A 26,331-nucleotide genomic window follows, 5' to 3' on the forward strand; every position below is an offset into this window, starting at 1 on the left:
AATCACCTACTACAACCTCGACCAGCCCATTTGTCAACCAACAATGTCAGGATTGATGAGGTCAATCGCCAATGTCGAGGAACCCAAGAATAGCGAGCCAGGTGTTGTCAGCACTGCCCCTGCTAAGTTAGTGAAGGAAGACAACACATCTTTGTCCGGGACCAACCAACACCCACTTCGATGGCTAAAGTTGGACGCTGGAATCCCTCACCGCTCGCCGTTGTACTACGACGTGGGAGAGTAGGAGTCTAAAAACTGCGGTAAGGTGCATGCTAGAAGACTGGCTAATTGAATAGTTTTTCTTTTGGCTTTCAGCTTGGCCGTTTCTTTCCTTATATATAGTTGATGAGTGATACAAATCCTCGTAACCTTTTTTCTTGTGGGAATTTCATGTTTAACACAAGCATAGTCTTCAGAATGATGATTTTATTGGCATTCAACAATTTCTGTAAAATGTTTCTAACATAGGCTCCACAGATACCACATGTAGACAAGTTTCACGAGCTCAAGTGCTTGTAATTGAAAGCCTATTTGATTTATTATGGAGTCCAAAAGCCATTCTCCTCAGACCATGAAAAACAGACCTTCTATATTCAAAAAATGATACACACTTCCCAAAATGTTTCCCAAGGAGAAAACCTGGTCAAATCAGGAAACAGACTTGCGATTTCTGAAGCAAATTATATAAAATGAAAGCCATTGATACCTCCTCTTGAACGATATTTGGTGAGATCCTCAAGGGCTTGCAGAACCAAGTCCTGATCATACCATTCATCGCGGTACCTCTCAGGCTGCAGCTTCTTGGTCTTGCTAATCGATGCATACATCTGTTTTTTCCATTCTTCACATGGTGGATTTGCGCACTCAGCAGCAAGCCAGTCGATATACTCAAACTACAAAATGTTATATTACAAGAGATTATATTTCTGTGCATATACAATGGTTATTTTCCTGATATTGGCAAAATTTCCATAAAAATTGCAACCAAAAGCTACAGTACGAAGAATTTATGACGATGGATTAAAACTTCTGCACGCAGACAAGAACACTTGAGGAAGATATTATTCAAGGAATAGCAGGTCAAACAGCTTACTGGAACACAGAAGCAAAAATAGAAGACAACTTGCCTCTAAGAAGGGATACGATGAAATGACAAGAGAGTATCAATTCAGTAGTTTTTGAAGAGCTACTAACACAGGTTGAGAGAATGAAGATAATAGTCATATTACACAAGATTTGCGGCTCACTACCAAGAATCCATGTTTCAAGAAGTCTTTGGAAGTCACAAGAAATGAAATGGAAAATAAAATTGCACTCTTGGACTAAGCATGTTTTTAAGGGAAAAAAGGGTGTAATTTAAGATACCTTGGGAAGATTGCTAATCATTAATCTCATACTATGATCAGCCTGAGGTAAGTAGCAGGTAGGATAAATTCAAGAGAGGGATGCATGGTGATCCCATAATTTGATCTTCAATATCAAGAGCCATCTAAATTGTGAGTATATTTAAATGCTCTGCCGCCTTAGATGTTAAATGTAACAATCCACAAGAATACCACAGAATTGAGGATCCCGCAAATATGTCAGTAGTTCTTGCTTAATAAAAAGGGGAAACCCTAGGTGTGAGGGACACCAATGAGTTGTTGAGGTGGTTGGAACACCTGGCTACCTGTCCGCTTCAGTGCCCCTAAACACACCCCTTATAGGGATGACACTCTTAAGGGACCAACGAAGCCACACGGAAGGCAAAGTGAGGCCGCTCAAGGGAGAACTAGAACTCGAGACCTTTCCTCAGGGGCATCAACACCCTTGCCACTTAGGCTACCACCCTAGTGGTAAGCCTGTGCTAGTATTTTGATCCTACGATCTATTGTGATGCAATTACTGCACAAATTGGGCTTCTTGTCCGGTGCCGTAATTTGTCGAGCTTGAGCAGAAGGAAACATTTCAACATTCAGCAACATTCTAATTTATGGCTAAACAACGTGAACCTTATAATCAGCCAAGCTGTGAGTGTATCGTTTAGGAAATCCAGACTCTTCCAGTGCTTTGTAAAACTGTTCAACATCAGCCATCATCTCATCTGTTGTTGGAAGTGTGATTCTCCCTGACAAAATAGCTGCAATCCACTTGCTCTGGAGTTCAAACAATGGGAAAGGGATACCCTGGCATCAACAGAATGCAGAGATTTATTTTACCTCAAAAGAAAATGGCAAGCGATTGATCCCACAAAGTGACAAGCGAAGAGACATAAAATAGAGGCCAACCTTCCATGGTAGACCAACAAAGTAAAGCCAGGGGGCCAAGAGAGGCGGAAAAATGTGCTTGTACAACGGCCCCACACGGTTGTCATCCACTGTCACAATGCCATTGGTATCAAGAAAAGGGAAATCATACTTGTATCTGCAAAAAGAAAATAGGAAAACAATGATCAAATCATAGATTCCAGACTCCTCTTTGTTCTAGTTTTAATTGATCAACTGGGATGCACCCTGTACAGTGGAGAATCACATCCACATGGACCATACTCCCGTCTTGGAAAACCACCATGCCATCTTCACAGACGCTATCTATCTACAATAAAAGAAAAATCAGTTTTTTCTACTCAAAAAAACTCCTATCAAAAGTGTAAAAAGTTTCACATATTGAGTTATGCTGCTATCGTTGAGGCAGCCCCTGATTTTCAGGGTTCATATATGCAAAGAGCTATTTCTACAACTTAAATCTATGACCTTCCGGTCCAAAGGAGCAACCTTACCATTCCCAAACATAATAATAAATGAATGAACAAAAATGTACAAAACAAGTGTGTTTACCATGGAATGAAGCCACATGTTACTGTATCCAGGGACTTTTCCTATTGTATCAGTAGGTGATCTAGATGCAATATGAACTTCTTTAGCAACCCCGACAAGCTCTATAGATATATCAGTAGCACTTGATGAACTCCCAATCAAAATTACAGTCTGGCAATGGCACATGGAAATAGGTTAGCACTATATATTTAAGAAAAACTATAAATTTGAAAACAATAAACAGTGAAATATAGTACTAAAAATCCAACAAGGAACTTCATTGGTAACACTATAATTCCAATATACTTGTAAACCAAAGATGAAAAATACTGTGATAGAATTTACTTTTGCCTTTTCTCATCTCATGGAAATTGGTTGCTAGATGCTGTTCGAATAAGCACAAGCACAATCGAAGATCCTAATCTTAACTTCTTTCCTCTGATCAAATCAAATACAGGTATCTCATGGAAGTTTAGCCAAGAATTTAGCAAGTGAAAATTTTGTTTGAAATTGATTTCTGGCATCAAACAAGAAGGATTCCCCTTTGTAATGAAAAACACAGAAAAACTCTAGTTCCTGTTACCCGATATTGTATTAACTGACTGTCCAAACACACAGTACAGCTTGAACAAGTGCACAATAAAGAAAATGACAAGTTCATTTTCTTACCTCCTAGGTCGGTGGAAAATGCAATTTCTAGGAATTTTCTAAATAATAGGATCGCTTTTTATGTTTGATTTTCAGAGACATGGAGTTACCATGGTCATAAGCTATTGGCTTGTTTTAGAACACTATTGCACTTATAAGTTCTATTCAACTTTATACATGAAATTTGAACTACCCTGACATGCATATTGGTAGATGACAGAGATAGCTTCATTCTTAAGCCATGCAAAAATCAAAAACTTCCAACTTTTCAATAGATAAGAAGTATCAAAACATATAAGAGATCCAGCTTGTTGATTGAGTTAACAAGGAGATCACATAAACATGCCAAACAAAAATGTTACCACAGTTTAGGCAATGAAATTCATCAAAAGACACATTTGTCCCCCAAAAAATATATTTTTTAATTGAGAGACCCAATGATATAAATGCATAGAAGCTACACAACTCATTCCTCAAAGGACCAACAGAAAATGCATTTTTTGCCGATGGGATAGAACTTTGTTATGAATTAGAAAGGAAAAAACTGATTTATTTCAATCACTATAGCTCAATATATATACGAGAAGCACTACCCTCTTCCTTAAAATAAGGAACCACTACCTAACCACTAATCTGAAAACAAAACACAACTTATGGACCATAACTTAGCCCACTACCAGATAACACAACTGAAAAACAAACTAATAACTGTATAGAAAAAACAATAACTCATAAATCTGATAATTCTGAAAAATTATTGCTTATTTCCCGACAAACTTCAAATATGAAAATTTCAACTTTCAAAATTGGATTGCATGTAAAAACCAATAAAGCACAATTGTCTAGAATTCAGCATCCCACAGTAAAGGCCTCATTTTCTACCGATTGAAAATTCCCTTATTCCTTTTGTTACAGATGTGAAGACATTGCAAAATTTGGTTACAAAGGAAGTGACCTTTCGCCAAGGCCAATGAACATGTGGTCTAGTTATAACGTCACTTGGGAGAGATTGTGGTTTCAAAATTAGGTGCGGGCAGCCTAGCAAACACCTCAAAATTATAGTAACCATATCATTGATTCTCCTCGGACATTTCAGTATCTTTCTTTGGAGAAGATTGGAAAGCCATGTTTATAACACAAAGTTCCAAACCATCAAAAAACAAAGTACTGACAGTTGATTGTTGTTGGGTCGAGACAACTCTCAGCCAAAACTCAAAAAACCGGAAACCAAGATAGAGCCAAAAACATTCACAGTGCATACAAAAATTAAAGCATGCAAATGAACAAGAAACATAAATAAATCATAAACAGAACGCAAGCAATTTTACCATGGTTTACCCGTTAATGAGGGCTATGTCCACGTTGAGCTCCGGCAAAGAGAGCTCACTGCACTATCGCGAAAAATTCAATTACAGCCTCAATATACACAGACTCACTCTCTGATCTCACTGTACAAACCATCTCTAAAATCAAATCGGCCCCATAACCACATAACTACAGGTTAGAGGCACAAACCGTGGAGAGAAAAGAACATTTGTATCAACTACACAGAGAGAAAGAAAAACACAGAGAATGAATCAAACAAACCCTAATCGAGGCAATAAGATCGGAGGCTGTGCACTCTTCATCTCGAGGCAACTGTAGACGATATAAAAAGGATAGCAGCGGTGTGGATTGCATCGTATAAAGGCAGCATCAATGATCGGGGATGAGGCAGGCTAAAAGACAAGAGAAAGCATGCCATATAAAACGGCAAAGGGGGTTGCCGTTTTGGCCATCCGCTCAAGGGCCCAAAATGCTGCCGTTTTGGGCAGCCATGAGGGTTGCCAAAAGACCATCTTGCCCCCTCCATTAAACGGTGTCGCATGAAGCTTCACATAAATACAACAATCGTGTATGCAGAAATATTCAACAGGAACAGAGAGTGAGGCTCCGGACATACTTGACCTTTGAAAGGCTCGGGAACACGGTAATTGTGGCTATGAATTTGCTCTCCTGGCCACTTCTCAATGCCTGGAATACATTACAGAGACAAAACAACTATTCACAAACATATAGAAATACCATATCTGTTTTCTCTGTATCACCCCCTTAAGAAAGATTAAATTAACCAAAGATTAAACTTTTAGGGCATACATACATACAGCCATAACAAAAGCACAGAATCACTGCTTTTAATGTTTAATTCCAGTAGGAACCTAGAAATGCTATTTGAAAAGTCTGTCTCTCAACCAAACCATTTAGAGCCTTTTCTCCTCAGAAATCGGATCTTTAAATTTTATAAAGCAATGAACACCCATTAACGCGGACTGACACATCATTTTGGTTATACTTTTCACACATCACTTTTGTAAAGATGTCATTTTTTGTGTTACAAATTAGGCCATCATCAAAATTTACGAATTTGCCAAAGTTCGGCCATAAAAGTTGGCAATCAGTTCCAAATAAATTGGTAATCCCCACAAAAATTAGCGGTTGGAAGTAACATTCACAGTCAAACAAGCAAGAATAGTACGTTTCTAATTAGGACTCAAAAGCATGTGATACTGTTAAGAACACATGATTTTTGGGAGACGAATTCTCAATTAGATTATACTTGTCAAAGATTGCACCAATCCCCATATTAAACTCATAAAACTAATAGCCAACTATTTTAACTAATCTGGAGTGAGATCAATTACCCGGAATTTGGGCGATTCGAGGCTCCGTGAAATGGCCATTACAGACAACCACAGCATCGTACAACTCATCCAACTGATAAGCGTTGCTTTTCCACCTCACCGTCCACTTCCCATCTGCCGCCAACCCAACATGCGTCACCTCGGTCCCCAGTCTCACCAACTCACTGAGTCCGAACTCAGCGGCGAAATCGTTGATATACTCTAAGACCTCGGCGTGACCCGGGAACCTCCTCGGATCCCGGCCGGTGGACCCGAAGGGGTAGCCCCGGAAACCCATGATCTCTCGGGGAAGGTTGGTCCGGAGCGAAGCGTAGAGGCTGCTTTGTACGACGCGGCGAGACGGGTCGACCCCGAGTGGGTCGGACTCGGTGGCGGGGCCATAGACCCAGGTCCCTCCGACCTTCTCCTCTCTCTCGAACACCACCACCCGGTGGCCCTCCCGCCGGAGCTCGTGCGCTGTGACAAGGCCGGCTGCGCCGGCTCCGATGACAGCGACGCGGCGGGGCATCGGAGGGAGATGGACGGTCGGTGCTGGGTTGGTCATGACGGATGGAGAAGGAGACGCGTGTCAATTGAACAAATATTCATATTATACATGTATAATATATATATATATATATCTATATATAAATCTAAAGATTCATATGAACACTGTCTTTTCAATTGACACGTGATGATATCTGGATTGTGAGGAGCAATCAAGGCCATGCACACAAAATATTGATTATTTTTTTTTTGACTTTTTTTTTTATGTAAACTAATTTTTACATAATAATGAATATATAAAATGTTTTACCTTCAAACTCATGGACCCTAAAATAAAAATAAGAAAACATAATAATAAATGTGAGAAATTTGGGAAGGATTTAATGCGAGTATTCACCATTATTGTTTACATGCTTACATCTTAAATTATTTTCATTAAGCTTTAGAATAAATAGGGTGACATAAAATTGCCCCAAGACTTGACTTGGTTGCCAAAATGACACTAAAATTGCACAAATTTTAGGAGCAACAGTGGATTAAAAGGTCGATTATGAAGCAATAATACTGGGAGCTATGATGACTACATTTCCACAATGGAATGGAACTCAATTGTTGCAAATGTTATCAACAGCTCATTTCAATTAATATTTTAAGAAAAATATTAAATTGTCCGACCACATGATCAAGAGGATGACCAAATGTAATATTTTAACAATCAAATTATAAAAACACCCCTCACCCCTTCCCTTGGTTAATTTCTTCATGCTTTCTCTTCTCCCCTTCCCATGGTCACTGCTCGCCGCCTCATGTCAGGCCACCTCGCCTCATGCTAATTGCCATTGTATCTTCCTTGTCCATAGCGGAGAGGAAGGATGCAGCGGCGATCAATGCAACGCGAGGCAACGGCCATGAGAATGAGAGGAGAGAGTAGAGAGGAGGCAGTCAAGAGTGATGGATATTTTTATTATTGTACGTCTGTATGTGAAACTCTCAGATAATGTAGTAAAGTCTATCTTTTAATTGCAATGAAGAGGCTAATCGTAGTTGTAAGTCTCGTTGGATCCATCATTTATATTTTTGATACAAAATTAGATTGTATGGTGAAATCATTAAATCCTGAAGAAAATCACGTTTTTCCTTTATAACTCATGCCTGAAACAAGTGTTTTAATCACTTTATTTTTCAAATAATTAATTTTATGGGTATTATTTTTCACCTTTTTCATTCCAAAACCACAAAAATTAATTCAACTCACGGAGATCCGTGTATAAAGATTCTTCTTAGAAGTAGAAAGTCATCAGAAATCATCATTTTAAATAAATGGGCGTGTGTCTCCAAAATAATGTCCTTTGTTTGAAACTAAGCTTTTTAGGCAACAAGTATCAGAACTAGTCACTTTGTGTAAGTTTTGGAAGCACTATAGTTTGGATGTAAAGTTCTAATATAATGGCTCGTTAGAGGGTCTAGGTCGTTTAGCCATTATTATTGTGTGTGTGGCATTTTGTTATTAATTGGTCGATGCTTTTCAGAAATTATGTGTAATGTTTGAAAAATTAAATAAATAAATAAATATAAATAAAGTTATAATGATATGAAAAGGTCAAAGTAAGATGGGGTTTATTATAATCGCGTAACAATGGCATTACAATCTAAGAAGGCGTGAATTGGGTGTTTGAGAAATTTAAAATTTTTTGGGAGATTTTGAAATACTAAACAAGAAAACAATGAAGTACAACCAAAATAAAATACAAGATGGACAAAAGCAATATATAGTGCAGAGATTCGACATGCTACGGCTAAAGTTCGGGCTGAGAATTTTCCTATTGTTGTGAGGCAAGCCCACGTTGTTGAATAGAATCTACATGAGGCCAAGATGGAATGGGGTTGCTACTACTGTGAACACAATAGGGAATAGTGGTAAGAAGAGAGGCCAAGATACAAGTTTCAACCAAGGACCAGGAGTTGTTCTAGAGTGCAAGACTTGTGGCAAGAGGCATTAGGGGTATTATTATCGTGTAGCACATGGGAATGTGTGTTTCCGTTGTGGGCAATTAGGTCATGTACGGAGAGATTGTCCAAGTAAATCTAATGCAGCGCCTAGTCAGGGGATCGTATGTTATCGTTGTGGCCAGCTGGGTCACAAGGCCAATGTGTGCACTCAGCCAGCTTAGGGTGATGGACAGAAGATGGGAGAATCAGGGTTGAGACAGACACAAAGACTAGCTATTCCCAATGTGCAGGGAGCAACCACATAATTATCTTCGCCATTAGCACGACCTCAGGTTCCAAGCAGGGTGTTTGCACTATCAACAGTTGAAGGTGAAAGAGGAAATGAGACAATGCAAGATATACTTTCCTTATATAGCTCCGATGTCCATGTTTTATTTGATACATGTTCTACGCATTCCTTTATGGCACCACGTGTTTTGCATTTAGTTCATGTTGCTTATAGTCCTTTGCCATATGTCATTTTTGTTACGACATCAAGTAGTAGCAGTGTAATACCCCATTTTAGAATAAGGTTGCTACGTAAATTAGATGAGTTTAATATATCGAAAAGTGAGTTTGATAGTAAAATAGGTCACCGAATCGACCGTAGGGAGTGCATTGGAACCTTGATGTATAAGGAAAATGATATGGTATTGACGATCATCCCAAGATAGGATTTATGATATTAAAAAAAATTAGAATCAATACTGTTTTCAGTACAACTATGATTCAGACTGAAAAATCAAATTGTCGTAGGAGACTTCTGAAAAATCAACGGAACCCTGAGGGGGCTCTGATTTTGCATAAGGATTAACCCTGAAGTGGTTTTGGGATAAAACAAGGGTCTCGTGAGGGCGTTGGGACAAAAACATACTTATCGAGTAATTCTTAAGTTATTAATTTTGAATTTTAAATATCTCAATAATTATTAATTTAATATTTAAAGATATAATTGTAATTATGCAATGCCTAAAGTGATATTAAGAATTTAATTGAGGAATTTATAATGATTTTAATAAATTATACATCATGCATAGTATATTATATAAATTATATATATATATGTCTGTGAGTATGTGCCTGGTGGGCAAGAATTCTACAATAAATATATATATATATATATATTATGCAAGTGAAGAGTGAAGGCCAAGTTCCTTCATATAATATATGTATTTATGTGTGTGAAGTATGCGTGAAGGCCAGGCTCCTTGGCTAGGATGATGCAATTATAATATGTATATATGGAGTGGTGGCAAAGGCAACTATTGGAGTCCAATTTGATTGTTATCTCTAGCACATGGAGAGAATAATTATAAAGTAAAATAGGCTGCCAAAAATTACACGATAATTTAGGCATGTAATGATCAATTCTTGGTGGCCACAACTCAAATCACCTATAAATAGTTAAAAAGGCTTAGGAAAAATGAAGAGAGAAAGAATATGCAAAGAAGGAATACTGAGAAAAAATCTAGAAATTTATTTGATGTTTGAGGAACGTGTTGGAACTCAGAATTTAGCATCTAAAAGCTTGACACTAGAGTCGAGGTTGAACTCGAATTTTGAGGCATTCTAAATTACATTTAAGGTGAGTGTTCGCCCCCGAAACTTGATTTACTATGGGTGTTTCTATCCTAAAAACTTGGCATTTGTGCTACCTAAATGTGTGGTGATTTCATGCAAAATGGTTTTGTTGCATGCGAACGGTAACCGATGACAATTGATTTCATGTGGGAGGTTCGTTCCAAAATGTTTTATACATGTGCATTATATTTTATGAAATATTGTTTATATGATGCATTGAGTTGTGATATGTGGCATTTAAATTCCTTTGAAAATTCCTCCCTCCTTTTAATACTTGGAAGAACGGTAGGCTCTTTTCGGAAGATTTGGAGAGAAAGCGACTAAGGGCTACAAGATACTCAGTTAATTGTTGAACTCCTTTTATACCAAATGGAGATTGCATAGTCAAAATAGCTTGATTTTTTTATGGATTGGCCTCTATTTTGTGCTGTGTAATAAGAGAGCCCAGGAACTTGCTTAACCTGACATCAAAGGCACACTTATTTGGGTTAAGTCACATGCTGTATTGACAGCACACTAGAAAAACTTGTGCCAATTTCTCCACGCGATATTCTTCGCTATGGCTTTTGACCACTAAATCATCAACATAAGCCTCTGTAGTAGTTCCTAGCAGTTCTTTGAATACCTTGTTAATCGTTCGCTGATAAGTTACCCCCGCGTTCTTGTGCCCAAAAGGCATAACCTTATAACAATAAGTTCTGGTTTCTGTGATGAAGGATGTCTTTTTAGCGTCGGGTGGAAACATGCTTATTTGATGGTACCCTGAGAAGGCATCCAAAAAGCTTAGCATGTGATATCCCGAAATGTCATCCACTAGACGATCAATTCATGTTAACGAGTAGGAATCCTTCAGGCATGCTTTATTTAAATCAGTGAAGCCTACGCAAACTCGCCATTTCACACTGGGCTTTTGTACCATTACAACGTTAGCAAGCCAGTCAAGGTAGTGGACCTCACGAATGAACCTTTCTTTCAAGAGTTTGTCAACCTCCTCATTGAGGGTTGGTAGCCTGTCTAGGGCAATATTCCTTTTTTTTTTTCTTGACAGGCTTGGCTCCGAGCATTATATTTAACTAATGGGAAATTACCTGAGGGTCAATCCCTAGCATATTAGTGGGTGCCCATGCAAAAATGTCTACGTTGTCCCGTAGGCACTGTATAATTTCCTTTTTTTTGTCCTGGCGGTGTTGGCTTCCTATGTAGACCATTTTTTCTTTTTCATTTTCATAGAGTTCAACTGGTTCTAAGCCTTCCACAGGCAAAGGTTTTAGCGATACCTATTCTAAAATAGACATGGTTTCTTCAGGTGCATGGGAAACCTTTTTTCCCTATGCCACTTTGGTGGATGAGATATAAAAATCTTGAGCCTTCTTATAGTCGCCCCTAAATTAGCCCATGCCACTAGGAGTCGAGAATTTCATTAGGAGCTAGTTGGGATGTATGATTTCCCTCATGTTATTAATGAGTGACCTTCTGAGAATGACATTGTAAGTTGTGGACATTGTCTTGATCACCATGAAGTTTAGCTGGCAGGTAACATTGTGAGGATGGGATCCTAGAGTTATCGGTAGCTGCAAAGAACCTGCCACAAGTACTGCCTCTCTAGTAAAGCTATACAATGGCGAGGAAATGGGCTAGAGGCGATCGTGAGTGATGTGCATTTGTTCAAAGTAGTTCCAGTAAATCAAATTAATAGAACTACCACTATTGACATGAATACTATCGATTGGGTGCTTAACAATTACGGCAGAAATGACAAGGGGTTATCATGGGGCATAAGTATATTCCCCTGGTCCACAAGAGTGAAGGTGATAGGTTCCTTATCAGGCACCACATGTGCCACCGAGTCCACATGTAGGTTTTGGCATGCATATGATTTTCAAGCCAATGAAGAGTCACTAGCCAAAGTCTCGCATCCCAAAATAACGTGGATATTGTAACACCCCGCTCCAACCGAGGGGCGTTATAAATGCGGAATAAATAAACCTTATCATGGATTTTGGGGATATATTTTTTTTCCCAAAATATACTGGAATAACGTCTATACGTGAATAGTACACCAGGTAAGTTCTCAGGAAAGAGAGTTGGGTCACAAAGGGACACACTTAAATACCAAGTCTTTCTTTAGCCAAAACTTTCCTAGACATGCACTTCCACTACATAACACTTAAATCCATAACTACCCCGACAATCTTGATTACCTTCTCAGCACATCAAACTTAAAAACATCAAGCTAAGACAGGTAAGATCATCATAAAATAAATGCAGAAGCTAGATCGAAACTTGATATGGTACATAACCGAAATCATCTTATTCATAACATCGAAACCATATCATCGTCTAACATGACATCATCAAAAGGAAATGCATATAATCCGAAATATATGCTACGATCCACCTATAAGTAGACGTTAGTCCTCGGCAATTCCTTTCCCTTTGAAACCGTTGCTTCAACCTGGAACGTTAGAATATTACAAGGACAAAAGTCTAACATAAGATGGTGAATCATCTAAGTGAGAGTTCAAAAATATTTTCATGAAACAATAGAATATCAAGACGAAACCCACCCAACACTTAACCCTAACTAGAAAAAATGCAATCTCTCTAAAGGCAACACAACAACATCGACACATTGTCACAACACAGTCCTAGCTTAAGAGGGAGCAACGTTAATGTATGAACCTGGGAACCACCCCGTCACCATTACGTTCCCACTCAGAAGCTTACGGAGCACGTTAACATCAATCCTGGCCAAATGATGATCAACACCATCCTGGGAATCCATGTCCACATCGGAAACAATACTACTGCGCAAGGCATTTGGGGTGGTGCCGATTCGCAGCCCCGCCACTTGCTAGTCCAGGTTGGTGTCCACTCTCAGCCCCGCCATTTGACGATTCACATGGGTGGTGTCTACTCTCAGCCTAGGTCTCAAATTGGTATTTTCCCTTGGCACGCTTCCCCAATGCTATCACTTCAAGTGCCACATCATAAGTTGACATCCCATCCCATATGTACAACCCGTCACCCTAGGTTGACATCCCATAAAAACACGCCAATGCCACAAAATGTAACTCGATGCATCATATGAAACAACATTTCATGTACACAATTTATAGCAAAAAATTCAATGCACATGCATAAACCATTTTGGGACAAACCCCTATGAAACCAACCATCACAGGTAAAAACCATTCACATACAGCAAAACATTTGCATGGATCAAATCGAGTTTTAAGAGGGGCACAACTTTGAATAAACAAATTTTGGGGTTAGAACTGCTCAGGTTTGACAAAAATCAGGGTACCTCGAAAAGTGTGCACTACCTCGATTTGTGTGCCCGACCTCAACTTTCATGCCAACCTCAAAAGTCACACCAAAACTCAACCCTAGGCCTCAAAGCAACCTAAACATTATTTAAACATCAAAAATCTAATTTTTCTCCCAATTTCTTTATTTTCTCCCATTTTCTTTCCAAAAATTCCAAAAAAAAATAGCTATCAAACTATTTTCTCCAATATTTCTTCACAACAAATCATAATAAGCTATGAACATCAAGAGAAAATTATTGGACTTACCCAGATCCTGCGTTTTCACCCAAAATGAGACTCTTTGATACTAAAATCGAGACAACAAAAAGCCCAACTTCAAAACTAATTGCACACACTTCAAGATCTCGGAATTCTAGGAATTTAGAAAAATTTTCCAAGATTTTCCTTAGCTGGACACGCCCTCATGCGCCACCCAAAGTCCAGCCATGTGCCTGCGTGTGAAAGGTCGAGCGTGCTTGCCACGCGTCGGTCGTCTTCTCTAGCGTCGGTTAGCCGGCGATGCTGGATCTCCATACCTCGTTGATCCTCAGCTTTAGTCCATCCCAATGGCATATCTTCTGCCTCGAAAGGAGGATCGAAAGACCCTAAACTGGAGGCTTAAAGCCTCGACCATCACTACCGCCTCCCAACTCCGGCCAGCCCCGAAACCCTTTCAAACCTTAACCAAAACACCTCAAAATCTCCAGAAATGATCTACCACTCATGGGTAAAAAAATCCCCTTACTCCCATTGCTCAATTCGGTCAAAAACCCTATCGATTTGAAGCTCCAATTGTTCCAATTTTTTGCCAAGCCCTAACTCTATTTATAGGCAAAATCGGGCTTCTAAATGCCCTTGGCCGACCAACCCATGCCCCTTAGAAGCTCAACCTCCCCTATATCAACCTCAAATCGGCCTCACCCGACCACAAAAGCGACTTGCAGGTGTCGCAACAATCCGGTCAAACTTCTGGTCAGATTTCTTGATTTTCCAGCCACTATCGTGGCTTTTGTCGACCCACCCCTTTACCAAAAATGTTCCCCGACCACCCCTCGTGCCATCCCCGTGGTCCAAATCGGCAGTTGATGATGGCCAGTAGCCTGGTCAGTTTCCATTGCCACCATTTTTTCTTATTTGCACTTTGACCCAACTTGTTTTGTCTTTTCTATTTTGGCCCTCTTACACAAAAGCCCCTCAACTTTTAGTTATTTCCATTGAGTCTCTTAAGTCTTGATCCTTCCATTTCTTCCTTGAAACTTTCAGAAAAATGTCATTTTGACCCCATTAGGCAATTTTGAAAAATTACACTTAGGCCTGAATCTTCGTTTTGGCCCCAAATCCATTTGTTTCTTCCAAAAACCACTAAAGGGTTGCTCTACATGCCGAATATGAATACTCTCGGGGTTTCGTTGACTTTTCGAAAGCCCCCTACAATTATTCAATTTTACAGCCTATCCCGTAGCTGTATTTTAATTATACCAAAAACTATTTCCGATCCAATTTCTTTTGAAGCCATAAATCATACCTCGTAATCCTCGACACCCCCATATCATTTTCTTTAGGCATCTCGGCTCCAGGGTACTCCCTACAGTCGATTCGATTAATTTCTCGGGCTATTCTGACACATATTTTCCTCAAATCTCATTTTTCTAATAAAATACTCATTTCTTAATTAACCCAAAGTTCTCGGGTATTACAAATATACTCTCATGTAGGTTCATTATTTGCTAGGGGTGTAGAGGTTTCTCCCCCTTGGGGCCCTATCTGTTGTTCTGGTAGGGCCTTGTATTGTTGATTTTAGCCACTTTGGGGTTGTCCCTTCAATAGGCCTCGATTTGCCTTGGGAAATCTATCTTGTCATGGTGGATTGTTGTAATGGGGTGCCCTCTGATGAGTTAGGGTCAACATAGGTCGATTTGGGAGGAATTGGTCGATCTTACCCTCCCTGGCCAGCTTTTCGTTGTCTAGCCCAGACGTTGGTGGAATTGGAAGAAAGGTTGTGGGTCTTTTTCGGTTCATTCGAGGATTAGGGAAAGTTAATAAGCTTTGTAGAAGGAATTGTAAGGGCTGTAGAGGCTGGTATTATGACTGAAAGTGGCGCATACGCAAGGTGACCATGCCTGAGGTAGTCGTCGGGCCTGGGAATCTTTATGTTAAGTTGTTTGCCCCGTCACTGGTGGGTCGACCACTCTTCTTTGTCCCTTCTTTAGGTTGCTCGGGCAAATCATAGGTTCATAAAATGTCCAGCTACACAACATATCTGTTGGCATGAGAAAATAATTCGGTCAATGTGGTTGGCTGTTTGAGAGTGAGGGACGCTTTGAGTGGCACTAGAATAATCCCTTGCAAAAAAAAAAAAAAACTGCTATTGCCACCCTGACCGGTAAATCCTAAACCTCTAACATCGCAGTTTTGAGGCGATCAATGTATTGGCTCAAAGTTTCCTTGGGACCCTATCGAATACTAAGGAGGTAAGTAGGGCCATTCTTTCTTGTAGCATGAGTTGTGAAGGCTGCAACAAATTTCACTCGTAGTTGTTCGTAGGAAGTGATGTAACCAGAGGGTATTTCACTAAACTAGGCATGGGCATACTCCTTTAATGATTATGGGAAAACCAAGCACATGGTGGCATCGCCTCATTTGTATAAGTACACCAAGGATTTGAATTGTTAAGCGTGGAGGATGGGATCTTCTCTCCCATTGTAGTCAGGCAAGTGTAGGAGTTTAAATTTGGGTAAAAGGGCATGATTGAGCACATCCTTAGAAAAGGGGACTTGTCGCGGTTGTGTATTGTCGGATATTGCCCCTGCTATTTTTTTTTCAAAAACCTCTTCAATCGACCTTTTGATTTCTATACCCTAAGAAGTTGGAAGGGACCCTAGTTGCGTATCCTACTTAGGCTTGCGTGCTTCTTTAGTCGAGGTTGTGTTTCCTACAGTTTCTTCTCGCATAACACTTTTCCTAGTGTTCTTACTCCTTTCTGCGTATAAGACTTCTACGATGGGGATTTGTTGTTGAGATTTTGGGGGAACCAATGGTGGCTGTTGTAAAGGTGTCAAAATGTTAATACAAACATTGCCTAAGGCAGGCGTTCTAAGGGCTTGAGCTTCTCTTGGGACTGGCAAGAGCACACGCAACTACCCAAATAGATGTTGTAGAGCTTTGGACTTCTCCTTATCACTCTTTCTCAATTATTTATATCTTTGTTCTAGTCTTTGGAATTCTTCAAGGGACACAATGGAGGATTTTTTGGCTCTAGAGGTTCTAGGTACATCGGCCTGTGCCTGGCCGCCTTCAGTATTCCTTTGTTGAGTTGGCTCGGGGGTTAAATGTCTGGTTTAAATGTCTAGAAACTAGGTGTGTGGGAGATGCAGGTGCATGAGATGTTTGCTCAATAGACCAGTCTTGCACCGGTGGGTGTTGTTCATCAGCTACCCAACTCCCTTATCTTCTTTGGGATGCCATAGGTTCTAGAGAGATGGTCCACAAGTGCTCCCCAGTAGTAGCCTCACGTTGAGATCCCCTTGCTCAAGTAGAGCTCGTTCCCTTAGTCATGAATAATGGCTTCTTGTTCATTCCCACAAATAACACCAAATTATTGTTGTTAGACTACAACAATTAAATTTATTTATCTTGGAAATAGACTGAGCAGAGCCCCTCAATAAGATAATGAAGTTTGAGGTGCCACTTAGAAGATCAACAGAGGCTGGGCTTGATCCATTATCTGGGAAAGCTGTGGCTTCAAGGGACCTGGATGAGTCTTTGGAGTTTTTGAGTCAATTGCCCTTGGAAAGTCTTTGGGGGACCAAGGTCAGAAGGGTCCTATAGAGCCTTCGGGGGAGGGTCTTAATCGATCCTCTTGGCGACTGATTCGAATGGATCTACAATCACAGAGACAATCAAAAGGCACACGGGAATTTTTCCCACATGAGTCCCCCAATGCCTAAGTCAAACACTGATCTCCGGAAGTAAATATGCAAGGATGTGGATGATGTGTGAGTTATATGTTAGTTGCAGGTCTTCTAAGGAGTAATCTCTCGATGGGTAGAGCATAATCCAAAGTCTTAAGTCTTCAAGTTAATGGTTTCCATGGTATGCAAATGGGAATTTGTCGACTCTCTGAGGAAGATGTGTCAGGTAAGAGTAGAGGGTTTGGAGATATCTTCGGGGTGAAAGTGCCCTGATGAGCATCTCTGAGTGGGTTTGGAGGTTTTTCGAAGCCACTGGGTAACTTAGGTGTAGATGACTTTGGGTGAGTCTTTGGGCCAACCATGCTGAGACTTAACTACCTTGGAAGACTCTTTGGAGGTTCTAGGGGACTCTTGCCTTGGGAGACTCTTAGGAGTCATCCAGGCTCTTGGGTTATTTTATAAGAATTTTGATTTTTTTAGAGCACCCCACAGCATTTGTCAAATTTTTACTATTATAATAAAAATCACTTCTACCAAAAAGATTGATTTTGTAAGAAAAACCATTTAAAGCATTAGACATCAACTTATAGACACTTTTAGTGTTGTCACCTATGTTTTATCAATGATTAAAAAATATTTAAAATAATAAAAATGACAAAAAGAATATCAACAAAAGTATTTTTTACAACAATTTCTATATTAAGTGTTAGGAACTTTATCTCAAGTGTAAAATTTTACCACATTATTTTTTATTTGAATTTGTATCGTTAACATGACATTTTGAAATTAATTAACATTATAAATGTTATGTGATCTATCATTACTTAATTAAGGCAAATTGCACTTAAATGATGTTCAATATGAATACTTCGTAAGTACAATATTTGTAATTTTTTTTATTATAAGGAATCGAGAGGTTCCCAATACACAACGACCTTTGGTTGAGACCGTCACACCCTCCATATAAGCCCCTGACCCTACTCACACAAGCACATTAGCGAAGCAAGTAAGACCTGATCGAAACCTGAGACCTAAACCCCAGATAATACACATAGTTGTGAGGATCCAAGATTCGAACACACAACCTTATGGTCTCCAAGATCCTGAACGTGCACGATTGGACCGTGTGCGCTACCCATTTTCATTGGAAAAAATAGTTTTTTTTTTTTTTTTGGTTGCCTATTCACCTCACAGCCAAACAAGCTATATGTCGTGGCACATTGATTTTTGCCATGGATTTGTTTGTTTTGAGCTTTTTGGCCTTCATGTGTTGTTTTCACAGTTGGAGACATTAAACAGTTCCAAACTGGTGTTTTTGAATAATCAGAAGCCCGTCAAAGCTCGTCGCCTCAATGCCTTAGGCTACAACTACATCGTATGTGACTGAACCCTGCGAAGCTCCATCATTTCTTCTGCTGTCTCAACCACAAAGACAAAGTAAGCCAATTCTCCGTATTCGTGGACACCAGCATTGGGAGCCGCGCAAGGGCGGTCATCCCAAGTAAGCCAATTCTCCCTCAAAACAGAACATTTCTTATCCAATTATGCACTCTCTCAATAACCTTCATTTCCAGACATAATAAGTGTCCAACATCAAAACTAATCTAGCAAAAGGCTCTGAACCGAACAAAGTGGAGGGGAGGAAACCTGTTTTGAGCCCGAAGAAAGCCCGGCAATACCCTACTACCACCTGGACCTACCCATTTGTCAACCAACAATGTCAGGATTGATGAGGTCAATCGCCAACGTCGAGGAACCCAAGAATAGCGAGCCAGGTATTGTCAGCACTGCCACTGCTAAGTTAGTGAAGGAAGGCAACACACCTTTGTCCGGGACCAACCAACACCCACTTCGATGGCTAAAGTTGGACGCTGGAAGGGTGTCCCTCACCGCTCGCCGTTGTACTACGACGTGGAAGAGTAGGAGTCTAAAAACTGCGGTAATGTGCATGCTAGAAGAAGACTGGCTAATTGAATAGTTTTTCTTTTGTCTTTCAGCTTGGTCGTTTCTTTCCTTATATAGAGTTGATGAGTGATACAAATCCTCGTAACCTTTTTTCAGAAAGAGGATTTTGTTTTCTTGTGAGAATTTCATGTTTAACACAAGCATAGTCTTCAGAATGATGATTTTAGTGGCATTCAACAATTTCTGTAAAATGTTTCGAACATAGGCTCCACAGATACCACATGTAGACAAGTTTCAGGAGCTCAAGTGCTTGTAATTGAAAGCCTATTTGATTTATTATGGAGTCCAAAAGCCATACTCCTCTGACCATGAAAAACAGACCTTCTATATTCAAAATATGATATACACTTCCCAAAATGTTTCCCAAGGAGAAAACCTGGTCAAATCAGGAAACAGACCTGTGATTTCTGAAGAAAATTATATAAAATGAAAGCCATTGATACCTCCTCTTGAACGATATTTGGTGAGATCCTCAAGGGCTTGCAGAACCAAGTCCTGATCATACCATTCATCGCGGTATCTGTGAGGCTGCAGCTTCCTGGTCTTGCTAGTCGATGCAAACATCTGTTTTCTCCATTCTTCACATGGTGGATTTGCGCACTCAGCAGCAAGCCAGTCGATATACTCAAACTACAAAATGTTATATTACAAGAGATTATATTTCTGTGCACATAAAATTTCCATAAAAATTGCAACCAAAAGCTACAGTATGAAGAATTTAAGACGATGGATTGAAACTTCTGCACGCAGACAAAACACTCGAGGAAGATATTATTCAAGGAATAGCAGGTCAAACAGCTTACTGGAACACACAAGCAAAAATAGAAGACGACTTGCCTGTATGAAGGGATACGATGAAATGACAAGAGAGTATCAATTCAGTAGTTTTGAAGAGCTACTAACACAACTTGCCTGTAAGTTGTAACTATAACAAGTTGAGAGATTGAAGATAATAGTCATATTGCACAAGATTTGCGGCCTACTACCAAGAATCCATGCTTCAAGAAGCCTTTGGAAGTCACAAGAAATGAAATGGAAAATAAAATTGCACTCTTGGACGAAGCATGTTTTTAAGGGCAAAAAGGGTGTAATTTCAGATACCTTGGGAAGATTGCTAATCATTAATCTCGTACTATGATCAGCCTGAGGTAAGTAGCAGCTAGTATAAATTCAAGAGAGGGATGCATGGTGATCCCATAATTTGATCTTCAATATCAAGAGCCATCTAAATTGTGAGTATATTTAAGTTCTCTGCCGCCTTAGATGTTAAATGTAACAATGCACAAGAATACCACAGAATTGAGGATCCCGCAAATATGTCAGTAGTTCTTGCTTAATAAAAAGGGGAAACCCTAGGTGTGAGGGACACCAATGAGTTGTCGAGGTGGTTGGAACACCTGGCTACCTGTCCGCTTCAGTGCCCCTAAACACAGACCCCTTCTAGGGATGACTCACTAGGCCGTCCATGCACATTGCATAACCCCCCCCGGCGGGTGTCCTCTTTATCATGCTCCGCATGGCTAAGGGACCAAGGAAGCCACACGGAGGCAAAGTGAGGCCGCTCAAGGGAGAACTAGAACTCGAGACCTTTCCTCAGGGGCATCAACACCCTTGCCACTTAGGCTACCACCCTAGTGGTAAGCCTGTGCTAGTATTTTGATCCTACGATCTATTGTGATGCAATTACTGCACAAATTGGGCTTCTTGTCCGGGTGCCGTAATTTGTCGAGCTTGAGCAGAAGGAAACATTTCAACATTCTAATTTATGGCTAAACAACATGAACCTGATAATCAGCCAAGTTGTGAGTGTATCGTTTAGGAAATCCAGACTCTTCCAGTGCTTTGTAAAATTGTTCAACATCAGCCATCATCTCATCTGTTGTTGGAAGCGTGACTCTCCCAGACAAAATAGCTGCAATCCACTTGCTCTGGAATTCAAACAATGGGAAGGGGATAACCTGGAATCAACAGAATGCAAAGATTTATTTTACCTCAAAAGAAAATGGCAAGCGGTTGATCCCACAAAGTGACAAGCGAAGAGTCACATAAAATAGGGGCCAACCTTCCATGGTAGACCAACAAAGGAAAGCCAGGGGGCCAAGAGAGGCGGAAAAATGTGCTTGTACAACGGCCCCACACAGTTGTCATCCACTGTCACAATGCCATTGGTATCAAGAAAAGGGAAATCATACTTGTATCTGCAAAAAGAAAATAGGAAAACAATGATCAAATCATAGATTCCAGACTCCTCTTTGTTCCAGTTTTAATTAATCAACTGGGATGCACCCTGTACAGTGGAGAATCACATCCGCATGGACCATATTCCCGTCTTGGAAAACCACCATGCCATCTTCACAGACGCTATCTATCTACAATAAAAGAAAAATCAGTTTTTTCTACTCAAAAAAACTCCTATCAAAAGTGTAAAAAGTTTCACATATTGAGTTATGCTGCTATCGTTGAGGCAGCCCCTGATTTTCAGGGTTCATATGCGCAAAGAGCTATTTCTACAACTTAAATCTATGGCCTTCCGGTCCAAAGGAGCAACCTTACCATTCCCAAACATAATAATAAATGAATGAACAAAAATGTACGAAACAAGTGTTCTTACCATGGAATGAAGCCACATGTTACTGTATCCAGGGACTTTTCCTATTGTATAAGTAGGTGATCTAGATGCAATATGAACTTCTTTAGCAACCCCGACAAGCTCTATAGATATATCAATAGCACTTGACGAACTCCCAATCAAAATTACAGTCTGGCCATGGCACATGGAAATAGGTTAGCACTTATAAAGAAAAACTATAAATTTGAAAACAATAAAGAATGAAACATAGTACTAAAAATCCAACAAGGAACTTTCAGTGGTAACACTATAATTCCAATATACTTGTAAACCAAAGATGAAAAATACTGTGATAGAATTTACTTTTGCCTTTTCTCATCTCATGTAAATTGGTTGCTAGATGCTGTTCGAGTAAGGACGGATGCGATCGAAGATCCTAATCTAACTTCTTTTCTCTGATCAAATCAAATACAGGTATCTCATGGAGGTTTAGCCAAGAATTTAGCAAGCGAAAATTTTGTTTGAAATTGATTTCTGGCCTCAAACGAGAAGGATTCCCCTTTGTAATGCAAATCACAGAAAAACTCTAGTTCTTGTTACCCGATATTGTATTAACTGACTGTCCAAACACACAGTACAGCTTGAACAAGTGCACAATAAAGAAAATGATAAGTTCATTTTCCTACCTCCTAGATCGGTGGAAAATGCAATTTCTAGGAATTTTCTAAATAATAGGATCGCTTTTTATGTTCAATTTTCAGAGACATGGAGTTACGATGGTCATAAGCTATTGGCTTGTTTTAGAACACTATTGCACTTATAAGTTCTATTCAACTTTATACATGAAATTTGAACTACCCTGACATACATATTGGTAGATGACAGAGATAGCTTCATTCTTAAGCCATGCAAAAATCAAAAACTTCCAGCTTTTCAATAGACAAGAAGTATCAAAACATATAAGAGATCCAGATTGTTGATTGAGTTAACAAGGAGATCACATAAACATGCCAAACAAAAATGTTACCACAGTTTAGGCAATGAAATTCATCGAAAGACACATTTATCCCCCAAAAATATATTTTTTAATTGAGAGACCCAAGATGAATGATATTAATGTACAGAAGCTGCACAATTGTCTAGATTTCAGCATCCTACAGTAAGGCCTCATTGTCTACCGATTGAAAATTCCCTTTGTTACAAATGTGACGACATTGCAAAATTTTGGTTACAAACGAAGTGACCTTTCGCCAATGCCAATGAACATGTGGTTTAGTTATAACGTCACTTGGGAGAGATTGTCGTTTCAAAATTAGGTGTGGGGAGCCTAGCAAACACCTCAAAATTATAGTAACCATATCATTGATTCCGCTCGGACATTTCAGTATCTTTCTTTAGAGAAGATTGGGAAGCCATGTTTATAACACAAAGTTCCGAACCATCAAAAAACAAAGTATTGACAGTTGATCGTGTATGCAGAAATATTCAACAGGAACAGAGATTGAGGCTCAGGACATACTTGACTTTTGAAAGGCTCGGGAACACGGTAATTGTGGCTATGAATTTGCTCTCCTGGCCACTTCTCAATGCCTGGAACGCATTACAGAGACAAAACAACTATTCACAAACATACAGAAATACTATATCTGTTTTCTCTGTATCACCCCCTTAAGAATGATTAAATTAACCAAAGATTAAACTTTTAGGGCATACATACATCAAGCCACAACAAAAGCACAGAATCACTGCTTTTAATGTTTAATTCCAGTAGGAACCTAAAAATGCTATTTGAAAAGTCTGTCTCTCAACCAAACCATTTGGAGCCTTTTCTCCTCAGAAATCGGATCTTTAAATTTTATAAAGCAATGAACACCCATTAACGTGGACTGACACATCATTTTGGTTATACTTTTCTCACATCACTTTTGTAAAGATGTCATTTTTTGTGCTACAAATTAGGCCATCATCAAAATTTACGAATTTGCCAAAGTTCGGCCATAAAAGTTGGCAATCAGTTCCAAATAAATTGGTAATCCACACAAAAATTAGCTTTTGGAAGTACCATTCACAGTCAAACAAGCAAGAATAGTACGTTTCTAATTAGGACTCAAAAGCATGTGATACTGTTAGGAACACAAAATCTCTGGGAGACGAATTCTCAATCAGATTATACTTGTCAAAGATTGCACCAATCCCCATATTGAACTCATAAAACTAATAGCCAACTATTTTAAGCCAATTAACCAATCTGGAGTGAGATCAATTACCCGGAATTTGGGCGATTCGAGGCTCCGTGAAATGGCCATTACAAACAACCACAGCATCGTACAACTCATCCAACTGATCGGCGCCGCTTTTCCACCTCACCGTCCACTTCCCATCCGCCGCCAACCCAACACGCGTCACCTCGGTCCCCAGTCTCACCAACTCACCGAGTCCGAACTCGGCGGCGAAATCGTTGATATACTCTAAGACCTCGGCGTGACCCGGGAACCTCCTCGGATCCCGGCCGGTGGACCCGAAGGGGTAGTCCCGGAAACCCATGACCTCTCGGGGAAGGTTGGTCCGGAGCGAAGCGTAGAGGCTGCTTTGTACGATCCTGCGAAACGGGTCGACCCCGAGTGGGTCGGTCTCGGTGGCGGGGCCATAGACCCAGGTCCCTCCGACCTTGTCCTCTCTCTCGAACACCACCACCCGGTGGCCCTCCCGCCGGAGCTCGCGGGCTGCGACAAGGCCGGCTGCGCCGGCTCCGATGACGGCGACGCGGCGGGGCATCGTAGGGAGATGGACGGTCGGTGATGGGTTGGTCATGACGGATGGAGAAGGAGACGTGTGTCAATTGAACAAAGATTCATATTATACATGTGTAATATGTATCTATTATACGGTAACAGGAAGCAAATGCTGATGAAATTCGATGGCATTGGCTGCGTTTAGATTTATACTTTATTATTTTATATTTATACAATGTTCATGCAGAGAGATGATTTGGTTGTGGCAGTCTAACTCTCTTTGTTCGTCATCTTGTACCATGTGGTGAAACGGGCGATGATTTCAGGATTGTGAGGAGCCATCAAGGCCATGCACACAAAATATTATTATTATTATTATTATTATTATTATTATTATTTTGTTTTTGACCCTTTTTTTTATGTAAACTAATTTTTACACAACAATGAATACATAAAATGTTTTACCTTCAATTTCATGGACCCTAAAATAATAATAATAATAATAAATTTGAGAAGGATCTAATACGACTATTCACCATTATTGTTTCTATGCTTATATCTTAAATTATTTTTGTTAAGCTTTAGAATAAATAGGGTGGCGTAAAATTGGCTCAAGACTCGACTTGGTTGCCAAAAATGACACTAAAATTGCACAAATTCTAGGAGCAACAGTGGATTAAAAAAAGGTCGATTGTGGAGCAATAATACTAGGAGCTATGATCACTACATTTCCACAATTGAATGGAACTCAATTGTCACAAATATTATCAACAACTCAATTTCAATTAATATTTTAAGGAAAAGATTACATTACCCGACTACATAACTGAGAGGATGGTTGAATGTAATATTTTGACAATTAAATTATGAAAACACCCCCTCACCCCTTCCCTTGGGCTACTTCCTCTCTACTTTCTCTTCTCCCCTTCCCATGGCTGTTGCTTGTCGCCTCGCGTCGGGCCACCTCACCTCGTGCCAGCCATTGTTGTATTCTACTCCGCAGTGGAAAGGGAGGATGCAATGGCAATCGACACGACGTGAGGCAACAATAATGGGAATGGGAGAAGATAGAGCAGAGAAGAGGCGACCAAGAGTAAGGGGTACTTTTGTCATTGCACGTGTGTATGTGAAACTCTCGGATAATATAGTGAAGTCCATCTTTTAATCACAATGAAGGGGCCAATCGTAGTTGTAAGCCTCGTTGAATCCATCATTTATATTTTTTATACAAAATTAGATTGCATGGTGAAATCACTATATCTTGAAGAAAATCACGTTGTTCCTTTATAACTCATGCTTGAAAGTGAAACAAGTGTTTCAATCGCTTTATTTTTCAAAATAATTAATTTCATGGATATTATCTTCTACCTTTTTCATTCCAAAACCAAAAAAGTTAATTCAACTCATGGAGATCCATGTATAAAGATTCTTGTTAGAACTAGAAGTCATTTTAAATAAATGAGAGTGTGTCCAAAATAATGTCCTTTGTTTGAAACTATGCTTTTAAGGTAACTGGTATCAAAACTAGTCACTCTGTGCAAGTTTTGGAAGCATTACTGTTTGGATGTAAAGTTCTAATGTAATGATTCGTTAGTGGGTCTAAGTCATTTAGTTATTATTATTGTGTGTGTGGCATTTTATTATTAATTGGTCAAAACTTTTT

At 39.7% G+C, this 26,331-nt stretch overlaps 1 protein-coding gene across 5 annotated transcripts in view; it reads right to left on the reverse strand.

The window, feature by feature from the left end:
- LOC127813368 (flavin-containing monooxygenase FMO GS-OX-like 3) overlaps positions 1-24,849 on the reverse strand; it is a 29,374-nt gene extending 4,525 nt beyond the window's left edge. Inside the window, exons 1-7 of one of the 5 annotated variants that reach the window (XM_052354312.1) lie at positions 24,204-24,849; positions 23,456-23,526; positions 21,979-22,128; positions 21,654-21,736; positions 21,430-21,565; positions 21,152-21,325; positions 19,811-19,997 (exon numbers count right to left, since the gene is read on the reverse strand). In XM_052354312.1, coding sequence (XP_052210272.1) covers positions 19,811-19,997; positions 21,152-21,325; positions 21,430-21,565; positions 21,654-21,736; positions 21,979-22,128; positions 23,456-23,526; positions 24,204-24,747 — 1,345 coding nt within the window. In that variant the 5' untranslated portion in view covers positions 24,748-24,849. Of the gene's footprint in view, positions 1-107; positions 894-1,991; positions 2,166-2,267; positions 2,404-2,491; positions 2,575-2,816; positions 2,967-5,385; positions 5,457-6,124; positions 6,697-19,512; positions 19,998-21,151; positions 21,326-21,429; positions 21,566-21,653; positions 21,737-21,978; positions 22,129-23,455; positions 23,527-24,203 lie in introns of those variants that run through there. The other 4 variants (XM_052354311.1, XM_052354313.1, XM_052354309.1 and 1 more) reach the window with 4 other exon arrangements.
- Between the last annotated feature and the right edge of the window lie 1,482 nt (positions 24,850-26,331).

The sequence above is a fragment of the Diospyros lotus genome, chromosome 11 (genome assembly GCF_014633365.1).
Source record: "Diospyros lotus cultivar Yz01 chromosome 11, ASM1463336v1, whole genome shotgun sequence".
NCBI lineage: Eukaryota > Viridiplantae > Streptophyta > Magnoliopsida > Ericales > Ebenaceae > Diospyros > Diospyros lotus.